This window comes from Pieris rapae, chromosome 3 (assembly GCF_905147795.1).
Source record: "Pieris rapae chromosome 3, ilPieRapa1.1, whole genome shotgun sequence".
In the NCBI taxonomy this organism is placed as follows: domain Eukaryota; kingdom Metazoa; phylum Arthropoda; class Insecta; order Lepidoptera; family Pieridae; genus Pieris; species Pieris rapae.
The window spans coordinates 4,883,505-4,903,069 of NC_059511.1; the positions used below are offsets into that span (position 1 = coordinate 4,883,505).

At 31.9% G+C, this 19,565-nt stretch overlaps 1 protein-coding gene across 1 annotated transcript; it reads left to right on the plus strand.

The window, feature by feature from the left end:
• The first annotated feature begins 1,277 nt into the window (after positions 1 to 1,277).
• On the plus strand, positions 1,278 to 17,454 carry LOC110993334 (5-hydroxytryptamine receptor 1A-alpha). The gene is made up of 2 exons (XM_022259549.2): positions 1,278 to 1,580; positions 15,926 to 17,454. Exons 1-2 carry the CDS (start codon positions 1,405 to 1,407, stop codon positions 17,202 to 17,204), a joined length of 1,455 nt encoding a protein of 484 aa, XP_022115241.1. The 5' UTR covers positions 1,278 to 1,404; the 3' UTR covers positions 17,205 to 17,454.
• Positions 17,455 to 19,565: the final 2,111 nt, after the last annotated feature.

Below are 19,565 nucleotides of genomic sequence, written 5' to 3' on the forward strand. Positions count from 1 at the left end.
ATTATAAACAAATAAGTTACATAAATAATCAAAATTTATGAAAGCGCGGAAGAGTCTCGGCTACATTTACAAATTCTATATCGATAGGATTTGCAAATTCTTATTAAGTCATAATCTTTGCACAATGAAACTATAACATTATCCAGAAAGATTCGGTTAATACTATTCTATACTGAAAGCGACCATATAAATAATTTGGTTTCTCCTTTATAAGCCTACATCGCTCTTATCTCTTATTCTTTGTAATTGGTCTCAATAATAGTCCAAATCTTAAATTTAGGATATAAATCTGATTATGCAGAAGAATTCAGATCAAGGATTGTAAATTTAAAAAAAAACAAAAATATACAGTTATCCGCGTACGTACAATTTCTAAATGTGTATTCTTAGCTACATTTCGTAATATGTAATTTCAATTTGCTGTACAAATACAAATAAAATAAATAAATAACAATAGTCTATCAGCAGAATTACACGTGCATATACCATTAGACTACTCTGATAATAAACAGTGTAAATTTAAAAGTAGAATCAGGTCAAAGGGATGATATATTTTTAAATTTTAATGGTTCGAATGACTTGGAACTTACGGAATGCGTGTTTGTATTCCACAAGTGGCATGAGGCTTTGGGTTTCTTTACCGGAATATTAGCCAATATAGCGCTTTAGCAATGCATACAAACTGGTTAAATATGTGCTGAATTATGGGCGCTACAGCGCTTTAACTTGTTGAATATTTATTGCATTGAATGAATATAGTGTGAAAGAGTGTATCATTTTAAATGTTTATTATAATGATTGGTAGACATAAATAATAATAATATCAAATCATTTGCGCATTTAACCGCTCCTTCCTCGCAAAAACCTGCAGCAAGTTTTTAGTAGTATACGTTCATGAGTCATGACGTAAATTGTAATAAATGTATAATTATGTACAAGTTTATACACCTAGTATATAAAGTGTTTGCTATACCTAAAACCTACCTTTCCCGAAAATATACAAATATTAGATATCTAGTGACAATGCAATAAACATTCATTTTTCCATTCCAAAGTCAATTGGTATGTATATATACACACTAAACTACGTTTGGTAGAGCTATATAGTATACCCCAGGAGATATTATCGGCCTGACTATAGCCAATTTCTTTCGGTAAAAAAAGTAAAAAATAGTATTATGTAGAGCAGACCGGTTGAATTAAGCGCTTTTCGGCTTGAGCGGCATAACAACTCATGGAAGAGTCGGTAACACTGGCAGCGGTTGCCCGTTGCCGTTTAGTTCAGTTGTCAACGGACAGCGATACGAGAAAGACGCTGCCAAACGGTTAAGCGTGTTCTCAAAACTTATCGCGATTACTGCAGTTAAACTGAGAGTGTTGCGTGTCAGTGTTAGTGATGACTATATGGAACAATTTAAAATCTTGTCTAGTAGACGAGCGTTGACTGAGGGAATGGAACCGAACCACCAGCTGGTTGAGGAGGTGTTTCTCCTCGCACTGTTTTTGGTTTCAACCGCAGGCAACTCGCTGTCCCTGTTGGTCTTTTGTAGACGACCAGGATTGAGGACGATTTCAAATCGGTAAGATTACCAATTCTGTATTGCCAGATTTAATTCAAGGCTGACTGGTTTCTAAAATGCACTCGGCTTTGTATCCTCATAGTTCCCACGCTTAAAATGCCCTAACATTTGTCTGTTAAATTGAAATCTAAATTCTAAAGTATAAACATTGCCCTCTAAACTAAATACCGTATTTCTAATAATGTCAAACTTTCTTAAATTTGTTTCACTTTCAAAATACAAGCTGTCTAACGCGATTTTATTTACAAAATGCGTACATTAACTCAAATCTATTTAAATTTTTTGACAAACTCAGCTACAGTTGGGGCTTTGCCAAACCCGGTATTATTATTAGATGTGTAGTGTGTACCTACCTGGAGACAGCCTATCGATAACAAAGACAGTAAAATGAATAACTTTAAAAAGGCAAAACATTCAAATGCTGCAATGTATTTCGTGTTTCAACACTGAGAAGGTCATCGCGGATAAGCACTAAAACCTACTTTGATGTTAAAAAGTAAAATTGAACGACGGTTAAAAAGAAAAAGTATTGTAAAGTGCTGTTAACTCATGCGAAATAGCTGGAAATAATATTTTTATTGTGAAGACAATTAATAATAAAATGATTTTTAAAAGAAATAAAAACAAGCAATTAGTAAAAATGCGTAAAATACGAGAATCAAAATCAATATGAAACTAATTTAAATTGATAGAGAATCTTACATACATACATTATATACATACATGTCACACTTTTCCCTAATTATTTTCCGAGTTCTGTAATTTTATTCAATCATGCAAATAAATATATTGTGAATACAAAATTTCTTTATGAACATTGTTTATTTCTGTATTTTATATTTATACATATTAGATTATGGTCAATGCTTAAATATTTAACAATTGTTGAGTTGTCTTTTTAAAATATGCTCTATCACTTTCCTAATAACTACTATATATAACTAGTCATTGATACTCAAATAAATTAACCTAATTACGCATTCGAGTATTAACTGCGAAAAGCGATCAAGGTTTATAACTCCGGTAGGTATCGCAAGTTGAAATGTTTATGGCTCCAAGATATAACCATAAAAACTATAAGTATTTTAAACTATATGCGTTAAAATTATTATCACAAAACACCTTGAATTGTTATGTCATAAAGTTAAGAATATAGAAAACTCTGAACGAGTCGAACATAATTTTGGTTTTATCTTCATTCTATAATACTGAAAAAAAAACATTTTTTAACTAAAGCGGTAAAATTCAAACAAAATTATCACTAAGCCGACCGTATAATACAATGCAGTGTTGCAACTATGTACACTGTTTAAGTCAATTATATCTTTCATTATTGCAAATATATTAGGCAGTTACTGAACGTTATATTTGAGGAATTTTGTAATTTATGTACCTAGTCTCGCAATTTACAAATGGGCATGTTTTATTTGTCTAACTGGCTATTTTTTGTTTTAAGTGTTATTATGCTATGAAATATATTGATATAATATGTAAACCTATGCGCACGCGCATGGATACAAAGAAAATATTAAACTCTACTCACTATTCTCTTTGTCACTGAGGATTAAATACATATCTTTATCATAAGCCAAAAGATCGAAATCGGTTCACCGATTAAATTCAATAAAAACATATAAATCCAGACAAACTGCTGTTTTTTAGATTACGCTTTTTAGTATTTCAGCGCCAATTCGGACAAAGCCAAATTATTAGTAACATATAAATCATGTAATTTTTAGGTAAGTACTTAATAAAGGGAAATACCCGAGCAATGAAATACAAAGGAAAATATTTATGAATTGGCAAGAAATTATTGCTTTCAAGCTATTTCAAGTGTGAGTGAAATTCTTTAGATTATTTAAAGATAAGCGAGATTATCAAAATCTTATAATTTATATGATAAATAAATGTATATTAAAATACAATGGCATTTTGGACTCATCAATGAGACAATTCGTTCAATAATAAATGAAAAGGTTTAATTAGGCATGTGTAATATTTTAGATTAGGTAGAAGATCTTCAAAAATCATAGAGAAAAGGAAAACAAAAAGAAACATCAGCATAGTCCGTGTCAACCACACTATTTTTCATTTTTGACAGAAAGTTTTGCGTCAAGATATATTTCGATATCTCTGGTTATTATTAAAACAGGGTCTGGTTTTAGACCCTATATGTAGTTCTTGTGACATAATATATAAATGACCGCTTTCTACGCGGTCTTTGAACTTTGATAAAGTTTCCACATGGTAGTGAGTCATGAATTGACCCTAGATACTAGTTTTCAATGTAGCGTAGTATTATCCACCAGTGGTCATGACAAGTGAATAATAAAAACATGTAATCTTATCAACGATTTAAATAAAGTTAAATATATAAAGTTTTTAGAAGTTATTTTAATTTGTATATTATTCGTATAAAGATATCGTTTATTATCTTAACAAAGGTAGAGTTTAGAACATGGCTAAGATAATTTATACTAATTGTCTGTTCTCTTATAAATAATTATTACTGCATTAAATCAATTCCGGGTTTTAAGTTGCACGTATTTAGATCACAGTAAAAATCCGCCCACTATCAATTGCTCATTTGGACAGCGCATGGTATTACATTTGTAATGTTAATTTTATTTGTATACAACTGATAACATTGATTACCTTACGAGGTTTATTTTTCCTACGACAGTCATTTTACTGTGACCATACTCAAACTTTACATTAGTATATTTTTATTATCAATGACACTTATCTTGTATTCACCGGTCAGTTCTCGATAACGTGGTATTTAATATCTAATCATTCTAATATGGAAAAGAACTTATGATTAATGTCTACAACACACGGAAGTTGAAAATATGTAGTTTCTTGTATTGCCTTATAATATGGTCGACGGCACTAAACTAGGATAAAGTTAGCGGGAAGGACTTTGTCAGTTGCCAAAATCTATCACCCGGAAGTCGAGATTATGACAGGCGGAACAATTATATATGTAAATAGTAAATGTAAATAAAGCGTAATATACATTTTAGCTTTGCCTAAAATAAAAGCGATTACTTGCTACACTGCCTTAAAAGCTAATCTTAGGTGATTTACATTTTTATTTTTGAAATAAATATGTGATAAATCTCTATAATAAAGATTATTTAAAACACCTCTGTGTTGAGGGTACGAAAGAAGGCTACAAATCATCTGTCAACTTTAAAATGTGCCTTTTGGAAACCGGTTGTGTCAACGAAATGTAATTAAAAAACTTTAATTTAAATTTACTCAAATTGTGTTATTCAAGGAAATTATTTTAATTCAAAATCAATTACGTGATTCTATTCATTATGGAAGAAACCGCCATCTTGATATGGCGTCATTAATTCTTGTTTAAAACAAAGAGGATTTACATTATTATCTATGAAAAACGCTGTTAGCCTGGTCACTTTATCATAATATAGAGTACAAGTATTGTCTGACTTGCACCGGGACGTGGTGAGAAATAATCCGGACATATATTAGTTTAGAAAATCTTAAGATTTTTTTTCTAAAGATAAAAAGATGCTAAGTTGTTTTATTAAAAGAAGGAAAATTCCACATTTTAAACAGGCGAAGTAATCAACATTTTATTTGTCTCCGTGTAATTGTAATTTTTACAATTTAGTTTATAATAATTTATATACAGTATAAATTGTATTTATTAGATTTTTTTCAAATATTGCATTGAAATTTTCTACATAATTTGGAAAATTTATTGCATTTAAAAGTAATGAATGATTTTGTTTAATTAAGATTAAAAGTAACTTGATTCCTAGAAAACGGATCAACCTTACCTTGCTATGAGCCTTGGTCAGTACTAAATAATAATTGTATAATTTTCTAAAACAGAATTTATTTCACAATGGTTTTCTTTGAATTTTTAAAAGTAGACGCTAAGACATATTCGTTAAGTAGTTTTGTGTTAAATATTACATTTTAAGAATCCAAATTACATAGTCTTTCCGTTTTCAGAGTATACCTTAATCAGACCTTTATCATTGTAGGTCATCAATTAAAAACCACTTGCCTGTTCAAATTCAAACCTGTGATTAATCTTAACTATTATTTAATAATGTTGTGAAAACTATAATTGATGTTTAAGATCATTAACATTGTTATTATTTACTAAGATTAGACAAAGTCAATTTTCTTAATATAAATATTGTTTGTTAAGTGCTTTGTAAATAAATAAACTTCCCGTAAAAAGGATTGCATTAACCAAAGTTTAATTATTTACCACGGCGTAACGTAATTATTAGTTCTTTAAATTAAACTTGGACTTCAACCTTTAACTTTTGATATATTATTTGTACGTTGGAAATGAGTGCGTAATCGTAAATAAATAGTAAGAACAGATCTTGGTCAAGCTCAAAATTAGGTCGATAGATTAAAAACCAATAATATCACAGACAACAGACTAAAAATTCCTTGACAGAGACATTGTGCAGAACATCGAATATTATCTATTGATTAAAACTGTGTCAAGAACTAGCAGTGAGATATCATTTTTTTTATCCTGTTTAGTAACAACAATGTGAAGGTTTATTTTGCAAATGGCAAATAGCATATGCAAAATCGACTTGTAAGTTGTATGTAAGGTTGGGGCTGCCAAAAATTCCAACTTAAATTTTAAATTCCAACTTCAACCATACATTTTTAGTCTCACATCAGTGTCCTCCTAGTGGCTTTAGCGTGCGACTCTCATTCCTAAGATCGTAGGTTCGATCCCGCCTTACTTATGGACTTTCTTTCTATGTGCGCATTTAACATTTGCTCGAACAGTGCAATTTGCAAAAAACAGTTTGTGTGAGTCACTGAAGGCGGATCATCGGATGAAATCAGAGGCCCTGGTTGTAGCCCAGTAGCTCAAACTTTGGTTATAAAAATTAAATAGATACTGATCTATTTACTTTAATCTATTGATTTAATGTTATAAACAAAGTTTTTGGCAAAATATTCCGATGTACTTAGGCCCTGTTTTCTATTCTGGTAGATAAATCAAGACCAAAGTCCAACTTATAACTTAAGACTTATGATTATCGCATTAATTAATTGTTATTTGAGTAGTTTCACTATTGTTTTCCAGTACATTTACCAAGTAATTATAGGTATAGTAACAAATGATATCTACAATTAAACTTAACTTGATGTACCTATTACAATAAATCTTACTATTTCTATGAAATAATTCAATTCTTGATTGGTAACGTTGCCTCTTACGCGTCATTTAACAATAAGCAAGACAATACTTGTGCAGTCCTTTTGAACTAATTTAAAATTTTCTAGTAGTAAATCCATTGAGCCGTGCAAATTAGAGCAACTTGTCAACTCGCATTAATTGTCTGTGTTCAGTGACATTTACTTTGTTTTCCTTAAGTACAAAAGTTTTAATTAAACACACCCAACGGAAATTAAATAGCGAAGCATAGACAATTTCTTGTCGTATTATTTTTATAGATATAGAATATAGATTTTATCGTATGTGCATACACATGTTCGTGAATTAGCAATAACGTACTGGATTTAATGGTTTAGAAGACTAAAGAAGGACTACGCGCGCCAAAATTTTTGCGTATATTTCGATGTGCAACATTGTAAAGGAAGATCCATCAGTTATAAATCATATTTATCCATACCATACTAAAATATATTTTACACGTGTATGATATATGGTACGTTTGCCTTTTTAGGTACATAGATCATTAAATATTTACGACTGCATATTAAACTTTTTATTTAAAAGATATTTAGATGGTTTTGAAAAGCATTCACTTCATAATAATTTTATTATTATCAAAATATCTGGTAAAATTTATTATAAATATACAGGAGTTGTATGTAGTGGATAAAACTATGAAAGGAAGAAAAATCTCCGATGAAGTGGACAAGGTTACATGGAATAAATCAAATGTAATTATAATTAATGTAATTATTTCGTAAACAATACGGATTGAATAAGAATACGAAATCACGTAACATTGTCGTTATGAAACCATGCCTTTGTTTATTCCTAGATCACATTTTAATGCGCCATCGTTTTTATAAATGTTATAAGGGAACCCATAGATTCGTTGCCATGCAAACCTACAGTATTTGTAAATTTTATAGATTTGTTCAATGACCTATCACTAAATGTAAAAGAATTATGTAGACTGAAAAACGGAACGTTGATACTAACATATCCGCCTCAAACCAGTTCACGTTAACAAATTACTGATGTAACTTTCTTTGTATTTCAATAGCCACTTTCCATGCTCATTGAATGCTTACCGCCTGGTAATATTTATAAGGTTTCGTTAAACAATAGCTATATGTAGAACAATAAATTACAAATGATTGCTGTGATTACATGGAATGGCACATTAAACGATTTTCATATCGCGATTAATAATTTAGTCACACAACTTTGGCTTGCACTAAGATTGTTTCATCGGCTTTATTTTTTTGTCCTCTTATAGGCAGTCTAATAATCTTTTATCCAGAGCTATATTATAGTATTTCATTTCATGTTATATTTCCTTTTTTAGCTTAATAAAATACAGTATAAATAGTGTACGTACCAATCGATACTTCAACCTATTCGCAGATGTTATCTATGGTAACAAAGCTTAGGTTCGTTGGAGGTCAACTTATCTGTTTGTTCCTGTCAATTTTTGGCGCGTATTTTTGGGACTTGGTTGCAATTTGCATTTGAATATAACCGGAAACTTGTTAGACGATCTTCCATTCAAAGCCAAAGTGCTATTTCGGGTATGAATCGTATGCGTTACTTATTTCGAGTCAAAATCATTTGTACAATAACTTTTTCCGCTTTGGTTCATTCAGGATTGTACCACAGACAATGTGTTTCTTATAAATATCACTCTGAAGAAGGTCATATATAGTTATAGTCTTTAAATTGATTTGGTTGGATACTGATATGATTCATAAACCTAATACGAGACTGGTCCATTTTATTATTAATATATTCAACCAAGTTTAGACATACTGGTTCATTATAATTTATATTTTCAACACGTGTTGTCTTAAACTGCACTGTCAATTGTTCTAGATAGTACTTCTTTGATAAAAACATAGTTTTAAAAATTACCTGCTTTGGTATAGATATAGCAGTAGCGTCGTACTGAAGTATCATATTAGTTAAAATATATTTAAACTTTTAAAAATTCAAGAAGACATTAAGATAGACAATGTCAACCATTAAATTGTAAGTTATGTACTCATAAATAAATTCATTATACAGGTGTTACAGCTATTGTTTCGTGAACAAACAATGGGTAAATTACATCATTACTTTTTTATTAAGGGTAAAGGAATAGACAAATGTTAACCGATTTAACAATTGCTTAATTTCTGGGGTCACAAGAATCGCTCTATAAAGATCATTTCATTCGAAATTTTGTTTTCTAATGATTGTGTAGTCCGGGAATTTAGTACAAATATTCAAGAGTACATAATAAAAATTAATGTACCATTCACATAATATGACGGAACAATAGAGGAAAATGAGAAGAGTCGTGTAACAATTATTGCATAAGTTTATAAAAAAGGTAGGTATTGTGACATCTTTATCATCACATCTGTAACATGACAACGTAGTATAAACCTTTGAAAGAATATGATCCTTAACATTGTATGTAATCATTAATTTCTGAACTTATATTCTTAGATTTGAGGTGATACAGCTTGTAGTCTATATAGACTTAAAAACATTTTGCCATGACTTAAATCTGCAATTTATCACTTCCTGAATGTTAAACTAATAGGTAACGGTTTTGAAACAGCAATTAGTCAGCCAATTGCAAGTTAACTATTCAAATATAATCTGTATTACATTGGTTTATTCCGAAGGTAAGGCCATTCGAGAGGTTATTTCGTGGCAGACATTTCTTTTATACGTAATCAAACTAATGCGTAAAAAAATACAAAACTATTCGGGTTTTATCTAGCATTTTTTTGCATTGTAGTCGATTTATCTCATAGATTTAGCAAATCGTTAGTTAAATGAAAATAGTAATAAATTACTGTCATTTTATGCTAAAACCTTGACCGTGAAATATACATTTAGCGTGTCGCTAATAGGTAACAAATTGGTTTCATTTATTAGTTCCACGAATTTTCATAGAAAGCTATTTTTTTCTCGTTTCATAATTTATTAATGCTATCTATATCCTTTGCTTTTTAAAGACATTAATTGGCTTAGGTATAATAATTTACGAATTCACGTCCCTTCGTTAATATTCATTGTAATACAATTGAAAACCAATTTTGGCTGGCGGCCATTTTTATTACTAATTATCCGCTATTGACGCAACCGCAGAATATACAGTATATTGTTAAAGTACCAAAGTTTGGCGAAAGAGCACAATTTTCAGGTGTATTATTTGAAAAACTTGTCTTTCTAAAATTAGACTCAAACACAACAATCAGTATTCCTGGTAGGTTTTCTTAATTTTTTTTGATATTAGCTAGGAAAAGCTAAAATCTTTTCAATGTTTATATATTTTTAAATGGAATTTACGAAGTGACATTTTTGTGCGTTAGCAATGCATAAACCATAGACTAGCCTTTTGTCTAGAACCCTGTTTAGCCACAGTCACGGACAATGCAATTCCACACAACAATGAAATTTTGAAATACAAGTCGGTTGTTTCTTTTGCCTATGCATTTAGAATCGTTTCTCTTTCACGCTTTTTTTTAATTCTCTTTGATTTTTCTTTATTAAATTTAAACCTATTGCATTCTGTGAATAGCCCGTTAAACAGCATTAACTTACTTATTATAGTTGTAAGTCTATAAACATCATGCATTCGATAACTAAATGAAGTATATTTAGAGGTAAATTACATTTACTTACACAGTTTTGTATTAACATAATTTATACCTAGAGATTATATCCCTTGTCTAGTCTACAAGTTATGTAACAGGTTCGAGGAAGATATCTGAAACTATGATGATATAATGCGTTTATGTATTGCGTTAAATATTTCTATAGTCAGATATTTTATATACTCCGAGTTAAATAAATAGACATAAAAATTCCTTAATCCTATCATATCCTCCGAAATCGCATGTGACGCATTATTTATCTGTCCTCCAATTGTTTATCACTGTGGTAAACCTATGCGCTATTAACAGGCAATTGGTGATTCTGTGGAAACATTTGAATTTAGAACGTGTAACAATACTGATCGACTGCTAGACTAAAAAGGTAAATGTAAATCAGTAAAATATAAAATATTCTTCTTCTAACGTAAACAATTCATTTAAAACAAAATCCCAACGAAATTATAATTCATTTCAACCAAGTGTCGCTATGCCTACCTGAGACATTATAACTTGGTTTACGGATGTTACATTATTCAGTGTTCATCGTCGAAGAAGGCCAATCCTTGGTTTGTATTCAAAATTCATTCTTTAAACGTAACAAAAGATCTTCTGATAAAGCTGCGTACTCATAATATTTTATAATACTTTTGCTGCAACTGATTTATCAGCGCGTTTATGCGTGCTTTGCTTTACGCGAGAATTAACATTTAAAAAAATCTTCTTTAACGGATAACAGTAAAATTAATCCAGGAGATGAAGGGATGTGTTCTTAATTAAACGTAGGACACACACGATATTGCCCACATAGCTCGCAGGAGCAAAGGTGAAAGGCCCCATAACAGAAGTGATACTTATGAAATAAGATTATTCGTACTTTTTCGTGATTCGTGAACTCTTGGCAACACTTAAATCAAAGCGAAATATTTTTTATGCGGAGTAATATATATGTACTTACTTTTCTTCAACTTCAATTCAACCAGGACCAATGTTTGAGTACACACCATATACTTTTTTATTATTATAATAATAACACTATAAAACCACCCGTTATACCTACACTTAATTTTGGATAAGAAGGAAAGGTTTTATTTCACGTGTAATTAATTACTTTTTAATTTCCTTGAACCAAAGATTAAATAGGTAAATAAAAAATAAATTTGCCAATGACGTTCAAAATACCTTTAGCTCATCTTTATTAATTACAAAAGTATTTATAAAAATGTAATTAAGTCTGCTTTTTTAATTTATCGATTTGAATTCACGACACCCATTGTTACAATTGTATCTTTGACGCGGAAACCGGAAAGCGAAAAAGAAACTCACGCGCAGGCTTTTGTCGTTCAAACTTCCTTGCCTTTCCCAGCCTTCACCTTTTCATTTTACGTCAGTTCCTATCCGAATTTATTGTTTACAATGGAAGGAAAGACAATTAATTTTTTTGACGTTTTCGATAGATCTCCTTTGCATTTGCACTTTCAATAATTATTTTTACTTAAATTGTTATTAGTATTTACCATTGCTGTAAGTCGCATGTATGAAAAAAAAACGCAGAATAGTCGATTCCAGAAATAAACACGTGAATGTATCATATAAAAACTGAATTCATATAAAATAAAGTTGCCGAACTTTCTGGAACTACCTTGTAAATTTGGTTTTGGCATGTTAGAGAGTAGGTCCTTTCCATTGTAGGATCAACCGGTTATACGACTTTTACTATTCTGCACTAACGTTTGACCGTTTATAACTACATCTATTAGATTTTGTTAACTTCATTAGCCGAAGTTCAAAAATTAATGGTTTTTTTGCTTATATGAGTTGTGTAGTAATAAGACATTTGTTATAATAAAAAGAAATCAAAGAAAAATTATAAATATTGCTATTCTACAGATAACAAATGGACGTAACCATAGACTGAATTCGTAATAAAAAATTATGCCATGGGTCTACCCATATCACAAGTTTGACAGTTGAGTGCTTTGATTTATTGACGTGTGACTAACCGCTACATTAAACAATGGTTGGGCCCGAGTCCCACGAAATCACATAAATTACTTTAACGACTCATTAAGCCATAGAGGATACAAAATCGGACGTCCATCTAGCGAATTTGGTCGCGGCCTTTTTGGAGGCTGTTGTGTCACCTTGGCTCTTTTGGCGGAATGTTGTTTATGGCAAACATTTAAAAGTTAAAAAGAACATAAAAAATTATAATTTCGAGTTAGTTCTTACATTAAGGTGACTTGGAATAATGGGTTTTAAAAGTAATTTACGCAGTGACAAGACATTGTTATCTTTCGTTTGTGTTATAACTCGAAAATGTTACATTTTAAATATAGTGTTAAATCTTCCATGGATATGTCATATATAAATGCTTATTATAATAAAATTCTTTTGAAACGTAGATAAAGTTAGGACCTTATCGGTCCAATTATACTGTCACATGAGCTAAAAATAAATCGTAACATACCGCGCAAAAAAAGTTACAAAGTAATGATTTTAGAGAAAAACATGTGTGAAATGAACGTGTTCAAGATTATTAGATGCTTATTCAATAATATGTAAGTTATCTTTCGTGTAGGCAAGATTAGACTTAGGAACATTTCTTTAATAACTAGGATTTCCCGTCTACCTACTTGGTATAGTAAACGTTACGATAAAATGATTGCCTTATACTATAAAATAATAATGCTATATATTGCTATTAATTTATCATTCATAATTAGTATCACTTTTTATTGTTTTATCAAATTGCCACTAATCACATGCGTATAACGATTCCAAGAATATTTTTTGCTATGACGTCTTGGGTTTCCCGGTCCTTGTAACACTAAAACATGAGATTGTGTTTATAAATATAACACATGTTATTTTTAAGTTTTGTTGTTTACAATCGATATAAAGTTTGCATTATAAAATTTTCCATCAAGAACAATTTTGATTTGTTATTGCTCTCATTTTTTATTTAATATGTTTTTAATGTATCAAAGCGACGCCGCGCCGGTTTGATTGAAATGGGATCAGTTGACACACTTATTTTCAGTTATGGAGCATTTTTGCCTAGGACAGTACAGGAATGAATTAAGAAGTAAATATTTGAAGTATCTTCATAAATGTTTAAATGTCCGATAGTGTTGAAAATGCATGATCTTAGACCATATATCACTTGTCCTATAAATTTGTACTGAAAGATTTTTGTACCGCCACCGAGTCTTATATTCTCTATCTAACCTCCATAGGTTGTATTAATACGACCGCGGCGTTAGATTGACAGCCGGAAAACATGTATACGATTTTAATAATTGTTTGAATACTGGAATATTCTATTATGAATACGTTAAGCAGGAAAAACATCTGATTATAAACAGTATAATGTTTGCTAAAAATTAATGATTAATTGTAGTTTTAATTATTTATTTTTATTTAATTGTAGACGAACTCTTTAGTTAGCTAGAGAGCGTGAGATTAAAATAAACAATCCCTGTAATTTTAAGATAAGTTTTTATCGGTTTTTGTATTGGTTATATATAAAGACAGACAAATTCTAAGCGTGGCTTAAACATCATGACTTAATTGAGCATTGTAGTAAGTTTTTGAGATTTTTTTTATTTAGGATATATAACTAAAACTTATGCCTACGCGAACTACTTTATGAACTATATACGAATAATCTCATTTAATTTAAAGCTGACTGTGTACTTTCTAAGATCGGAATACTCACGTTATGTAGTTATAAATCAAATTCACATAATACTTAAATCACGTACTTGAGTATGCTGACCTCGACATAATTCACCATCCTGCATTATTAAGATAAAATATGCTATATCTATGTTTTATCATTATTCATTTTTACATTAAAAAAATTACTTAAAATCGTCTAGTCAAATGTCTTGTCAAATTAAATTTTTTATTGATTTTAAACTCTTGCGAATTTACCATTGAGTATTCAATTTAGTACTGACCCAATTTTTACAAATTCGAATTTATATTTGTCATTCAAATATAAAAGTCTGGAAGCGTACTTCAAAAGAAATTAAAGTAATAAATTATTTCGACATTTATCTCTAGATAAATATGTGATATTAGTTACAAGAGAGTACATTATTAGGCCAAGATAACCTTGACAGATTGCAAAATTTGGCAGTTAATAGCTGTAAGAGAATTCTTCCTCAATTAGATGTAAAATTATGCCAAATACCTTATTAAAATAAGTGTAATTCGCTAAGTTGATATATATAAAATAAAATTATATAATTATTCACAATTATATATACCCCTTTTTCTTGCTATCCGATATAAATTGCCTAATTATATAGAAAGATTATCATCTCATATATCATCATATAGTATCATCAAGTGATCTTCAACATCCTCCGCGATAAAAAGCTCAGCATATGACACAAATAAAATCAGAATAGCATTATTCAACTGGTAACAGATTGATTAAAAATGATTCCGCCTGCTATGATATATTCCTAGAATATATTACATTTGTTTTTCAAATTAATAGTGTATGAAGGTCCTGGAACCAATGTCACAACTCACAGCAGTAAGGTCATTCTTGCATATGTAAATAGGAACTTTCTGGATGAGTTATGAATTTATATTTTTAAAATACAATAGAACTAGTCCCAATGAAATGGTATTCCGGAATACAAGAGATATTTTAGGAGACTAAAGAATAATTAAAATAACAGCTATAACACCTATTTATACAAATTTTTTTTTTATTATAAATGACGAACTCGTTTTAGCAGAGAACAATTAATTTATTTTTGACACTTTGAAGCCTTTGAATATGACGCGACAAACTTTTTGTAAGGCTTGTGCAAGATGCTTGTTTAGCACTTATAAATAACCAAATTTTGTTCTAATAATAAAGTATTATTTTTAAAAACTGCGTCATCATTTACCCTATAGTCTAAATTATTTATATAAAGTTAACTTTATATGTGACTAAAAAAGTTTATGACTTAAGTCTAACAAGACTAAATTAAAAATGTCATAGAACTGGTTACTTATATAAGCGTATATTAACAAATTCAAATATGTCGCAATATTATTTATGATGCCCTTGAAATGGTGCTAAATGTTGACTTCTTAATATACCACAAATTGTTCTTATTGCACAATTATGTTAACCTAAAATTTAGAACTCACTCCTTTCATAACTAATTGATTCGTATCAATTTACCCCCAATCAATCCAAATCTATCCTAATAGCTAAGTCGATTATAACACAACGTGCCTGATAACATCACGTTGTTTTACGAAACGTTAATCTACTTGTATTATTTCAACATATGAGGTCAATTATGTAACAGATGCGTATTAACTAAAAACAATTGACGTCCTCTTCGTTGAAGGATTTATGATGTCAACACCTATTTTCACTTCTCAGGGAACTAGGAAAATATTTTGAAACTGCTACGCTTGTTTTCCTCCGTTAACGTTCAGTTTGTTATGAATTTACTCAATAAACTCTCTTGTTGTTACAGATTTGTCATTAATCTCCTGGCTACCAATTTGGTAACGACATCCCTGCTCGCGCCCGCATTGTTTGGCGAGCACACCGCACGGGAGAAAGAGGGTTGGATCGAGGCAGGAGACGCGGCCGCCGCGGCATATAGCTTGGCAGCACTTCTTGCTGTTATGCTTATCGCCGTGGACCAGCATCACGCAGTCACCGACCCACTTCGTTGCCACACGCGGCTGCTACAGCGCCGCCCCGCTGCTCTGTGCGCCGCGACCTGGCTGATAGCGGCCATTGCGGCGTCCTCACGCGCCACCATTGCTGTTGTGCGACACTACTACCCCTTCCCGGCTGTTCAAACAGCGGAATCAGTGTATTACATCGTCTACCTAATAGCTGGAATCCTCACCCCAGTGGCTATAGTTTGTATCATGTACGCAAGAATTTACCGTGCGGCTAGGTCTTCGGGCCTCCGTGCCAGAGCACAAGGTGCTAGTGCTCTTCAACTTCATGAGCCTCAAATTAATTTGCCTGACGTAATTGAGGAAGGCGAAGGATTGACTCTCAAAATAGATATGCCAGAAGATGTAGTAGAGGCTGAGCGCAAATTTGGGCCATTCCTTCTTCCGCCTGAACGACCGCTTCGTTGTCCCTCTATCGCAAGTTTAAGAAATTCTCGAAAGGAGGGAAAATCGAATGAAGATTTGAGAAAAGGTTTGCCAGCGGTGAGCTCAGCGCCATCACTTGCTGTACCTCTGCTAGCAGTACAAACACGTACTTCAGCGCCTTCAACCAACGGTTCAAGGATTACGTCTATCCGGTGTCGAATATCGAATGCATCATTGTTTAGATATAGGGAAGAATCTCGTGCAGCCCGAGTGGGACTATTGACGGGTGCACTAGTGATGTTACATGTGCCGCACGCGGCAGTGGCTGTTGTGTCAGCAGTCGCGCCGGGCTTAGCGTCATGCGTACGAACTCCTGCGTTAGTGCTATTGTTACTCGCTTCAGCTTTGTCACCATTCCTATTTGCGCTACGCTCACGTCGCGTTCAGCGGGAAGCGCGGCGACTTTTGCTTCCCGAGAAGAGCGCGTGGGAGAGAACGTCTGCATCGACGGCGGCGGCGGACGGGCAACGCGCTCGTGCTGCCCTTGAGCTGCTGCGAACATTGACCCCAAGCAGTGAGAGAAGAGAGAGTGGAGAGAACCCCGCCTCAGTGTCGGGAAACGGATCAGAGGGGGCGTGTCGCAGTTCCTTCAGTTCTGGAGGCAGCACGCAGCTGTCTTCCGTGTCGGACGAGTGACCGGTGCATATGGGGCCTCAGCCGCCCCGCGGGCCCCCTCAGGCCTCGATCTCGCGGGTTCGATTCACCCCCCGCCCCACCGCTCTACACATCTGTGATACTAGAATAAGGCGCCCCGCCCTCGGCGCGACCGTTAGACTGATTTAGCATAAGAATATTTATTACTGTGTCCAAGTACCTTTCCGCTCAGCGGAGAATTTTATTACCTGATGATAAATGTATAAAAAATTAAAAGCGTTTTCAAATGTCATTTCGTAGTTTTATTTATGAACCCATATTCAATATAAACCGCAGAACATATCGAACCAGAAATAGTGAAGGTTGACAATAAAACTAAAACATGTTGCGAAAACTGCTATTTCATGATTGCACACAGTTTTCCTAATGTTACTCCATTATGCTCACTTGAAGGTAAAACACATAGTAGAGAATTGTAGCGCAATACTTAATGATTTGTAAAAAGAAAAAATAGAATATATAGAAACATACGTAATTTTTTATTTATTTGGACCACAAAATTAGGACAAACACATGTCAACATTAACTTACATACGAAAATATAAAAAGCAGTGTCGTCCCTAAAACATGTGGACACGACCAGCGAAATCAGTTAAATACAATAAAGTGTTAAAACAAAAAGCAACCATAAACATAAAAATAAAAGCTATAAAGAATTAAACCACTAGAAACAAAATAGTAATAGGAAAATTGATAAGAGATTTACACAAATAAGCCTACACCTAGTGTTCACCATTATTGAAAATGAATGCAAATTTAGATGACAGGATAATATTTATTACTATTAATTAGGCTTGTAGGGTAAAAATATGAATAAATTATATTCACAATATCATTAAGTTAAATATTGTTTGATATAAATTGAATAAGTACAAGTAAAAGGTAACTAATTCCCAATAAGGTTAAAATAAAAACAAGTTATAGCTATATTAAAAAAAACCTAAATAGAATAGAGTTTTTATAAGAGATAATTAGGAAGAGTTGTATACTTAAGACCATACCACTCTCAAAAGGCCGCTAACCTTCTGACATTGTAAGCACGGTATCACTTAACATTAGGTGAACTTATCTGATCTGCAAAAATGTTAGCTTTAAATCAACCTCAACGTAAAAAAACGGAAGAGTTCCATTTTCAAATTTGAAAATATAATCTATGGAATCGAAACCGAAGCAGGACGCTAGCGCGCTATTGTTACATCACCAGAAAACGTGCCTGAAAATAATTTATCATCTTTGTTGAGATTAGTGATGTTACGTAAGTATTACGGAATTATGATAATTGAAAAAAATCATAAAATATCTCTTGATCATATTTATAATAATTTGGATTAGAATTTAATACACGGCCTTATTAACTTCTTCAATTACCTGAGGAAGAATAAAGGTTTAAAAAAGAATTGTGCCTGCTTACAAGAATTCTATTCACCATGATTATATGAATTCTATTCTAGTAAATGTTACATATATAGTGTTATGTATGTAACATTTTGATTTGGGTGTGAACTATATAAATTATAATAAGCTAATGATATATTAATATGTGTATAAGATGGTAAACAAAATACTAACAATTCAAAGTTTCGTGAGACGGCAAAATATATAGAAATATTTCAAATGTAATGTTTAAAGTGACGGTCGTATGATGAGACTCAAATTTATACAATTAGAGCACTTTCGTAGTATTATGTAAACATCGTACTCAAAACGCAGAACAATGTGCATTGTTGTCGGTGACATTCAATGTAATACCAGTGGATTAGACACTCGATAGTTTAAAAGCTTTTGCCCATTTATTGCCAAATACATGTTAAACAAAAACATGCAACCGTGATTTGGAGATGTAGGTGATAGAACTTAAAAAAATAAAATTAACGTTTTTAACCCGGCTTTGCACCAATATACAAAAATACTTGATTACTTGATTACGAAATAGATACAGTAATCTGAAATGATCTGAATTACATACTTAATATTCTTCTATGTATGTATGACAAAAAAAACAACGACACCAACTTATGAGTCAAATAAAGCAATTTCGTTTAGACTTTAACAACTTTTTTGATTTTACTTTGAAAATTTGTTATGTTGCAGATCTACTTAGCTACACATTTCCGGATGCGTTTGACTCCCGACTATGCACAAACAGATTTCTACTCAATTCATGTTTCATTGTAACACACGCGCACTTTGCACAATACAATGAAGGAAAACGTGAGAAAACCAGCATGTTAAAGACGAAAAATCAACGAGTGTGCACAGCTGGCTCGGCTCACCTACTTGTTAGAATTAAACAAAAGTGAAAAATCTATATTCCGAATTAGGTAACAATTCAGTGATGCTACA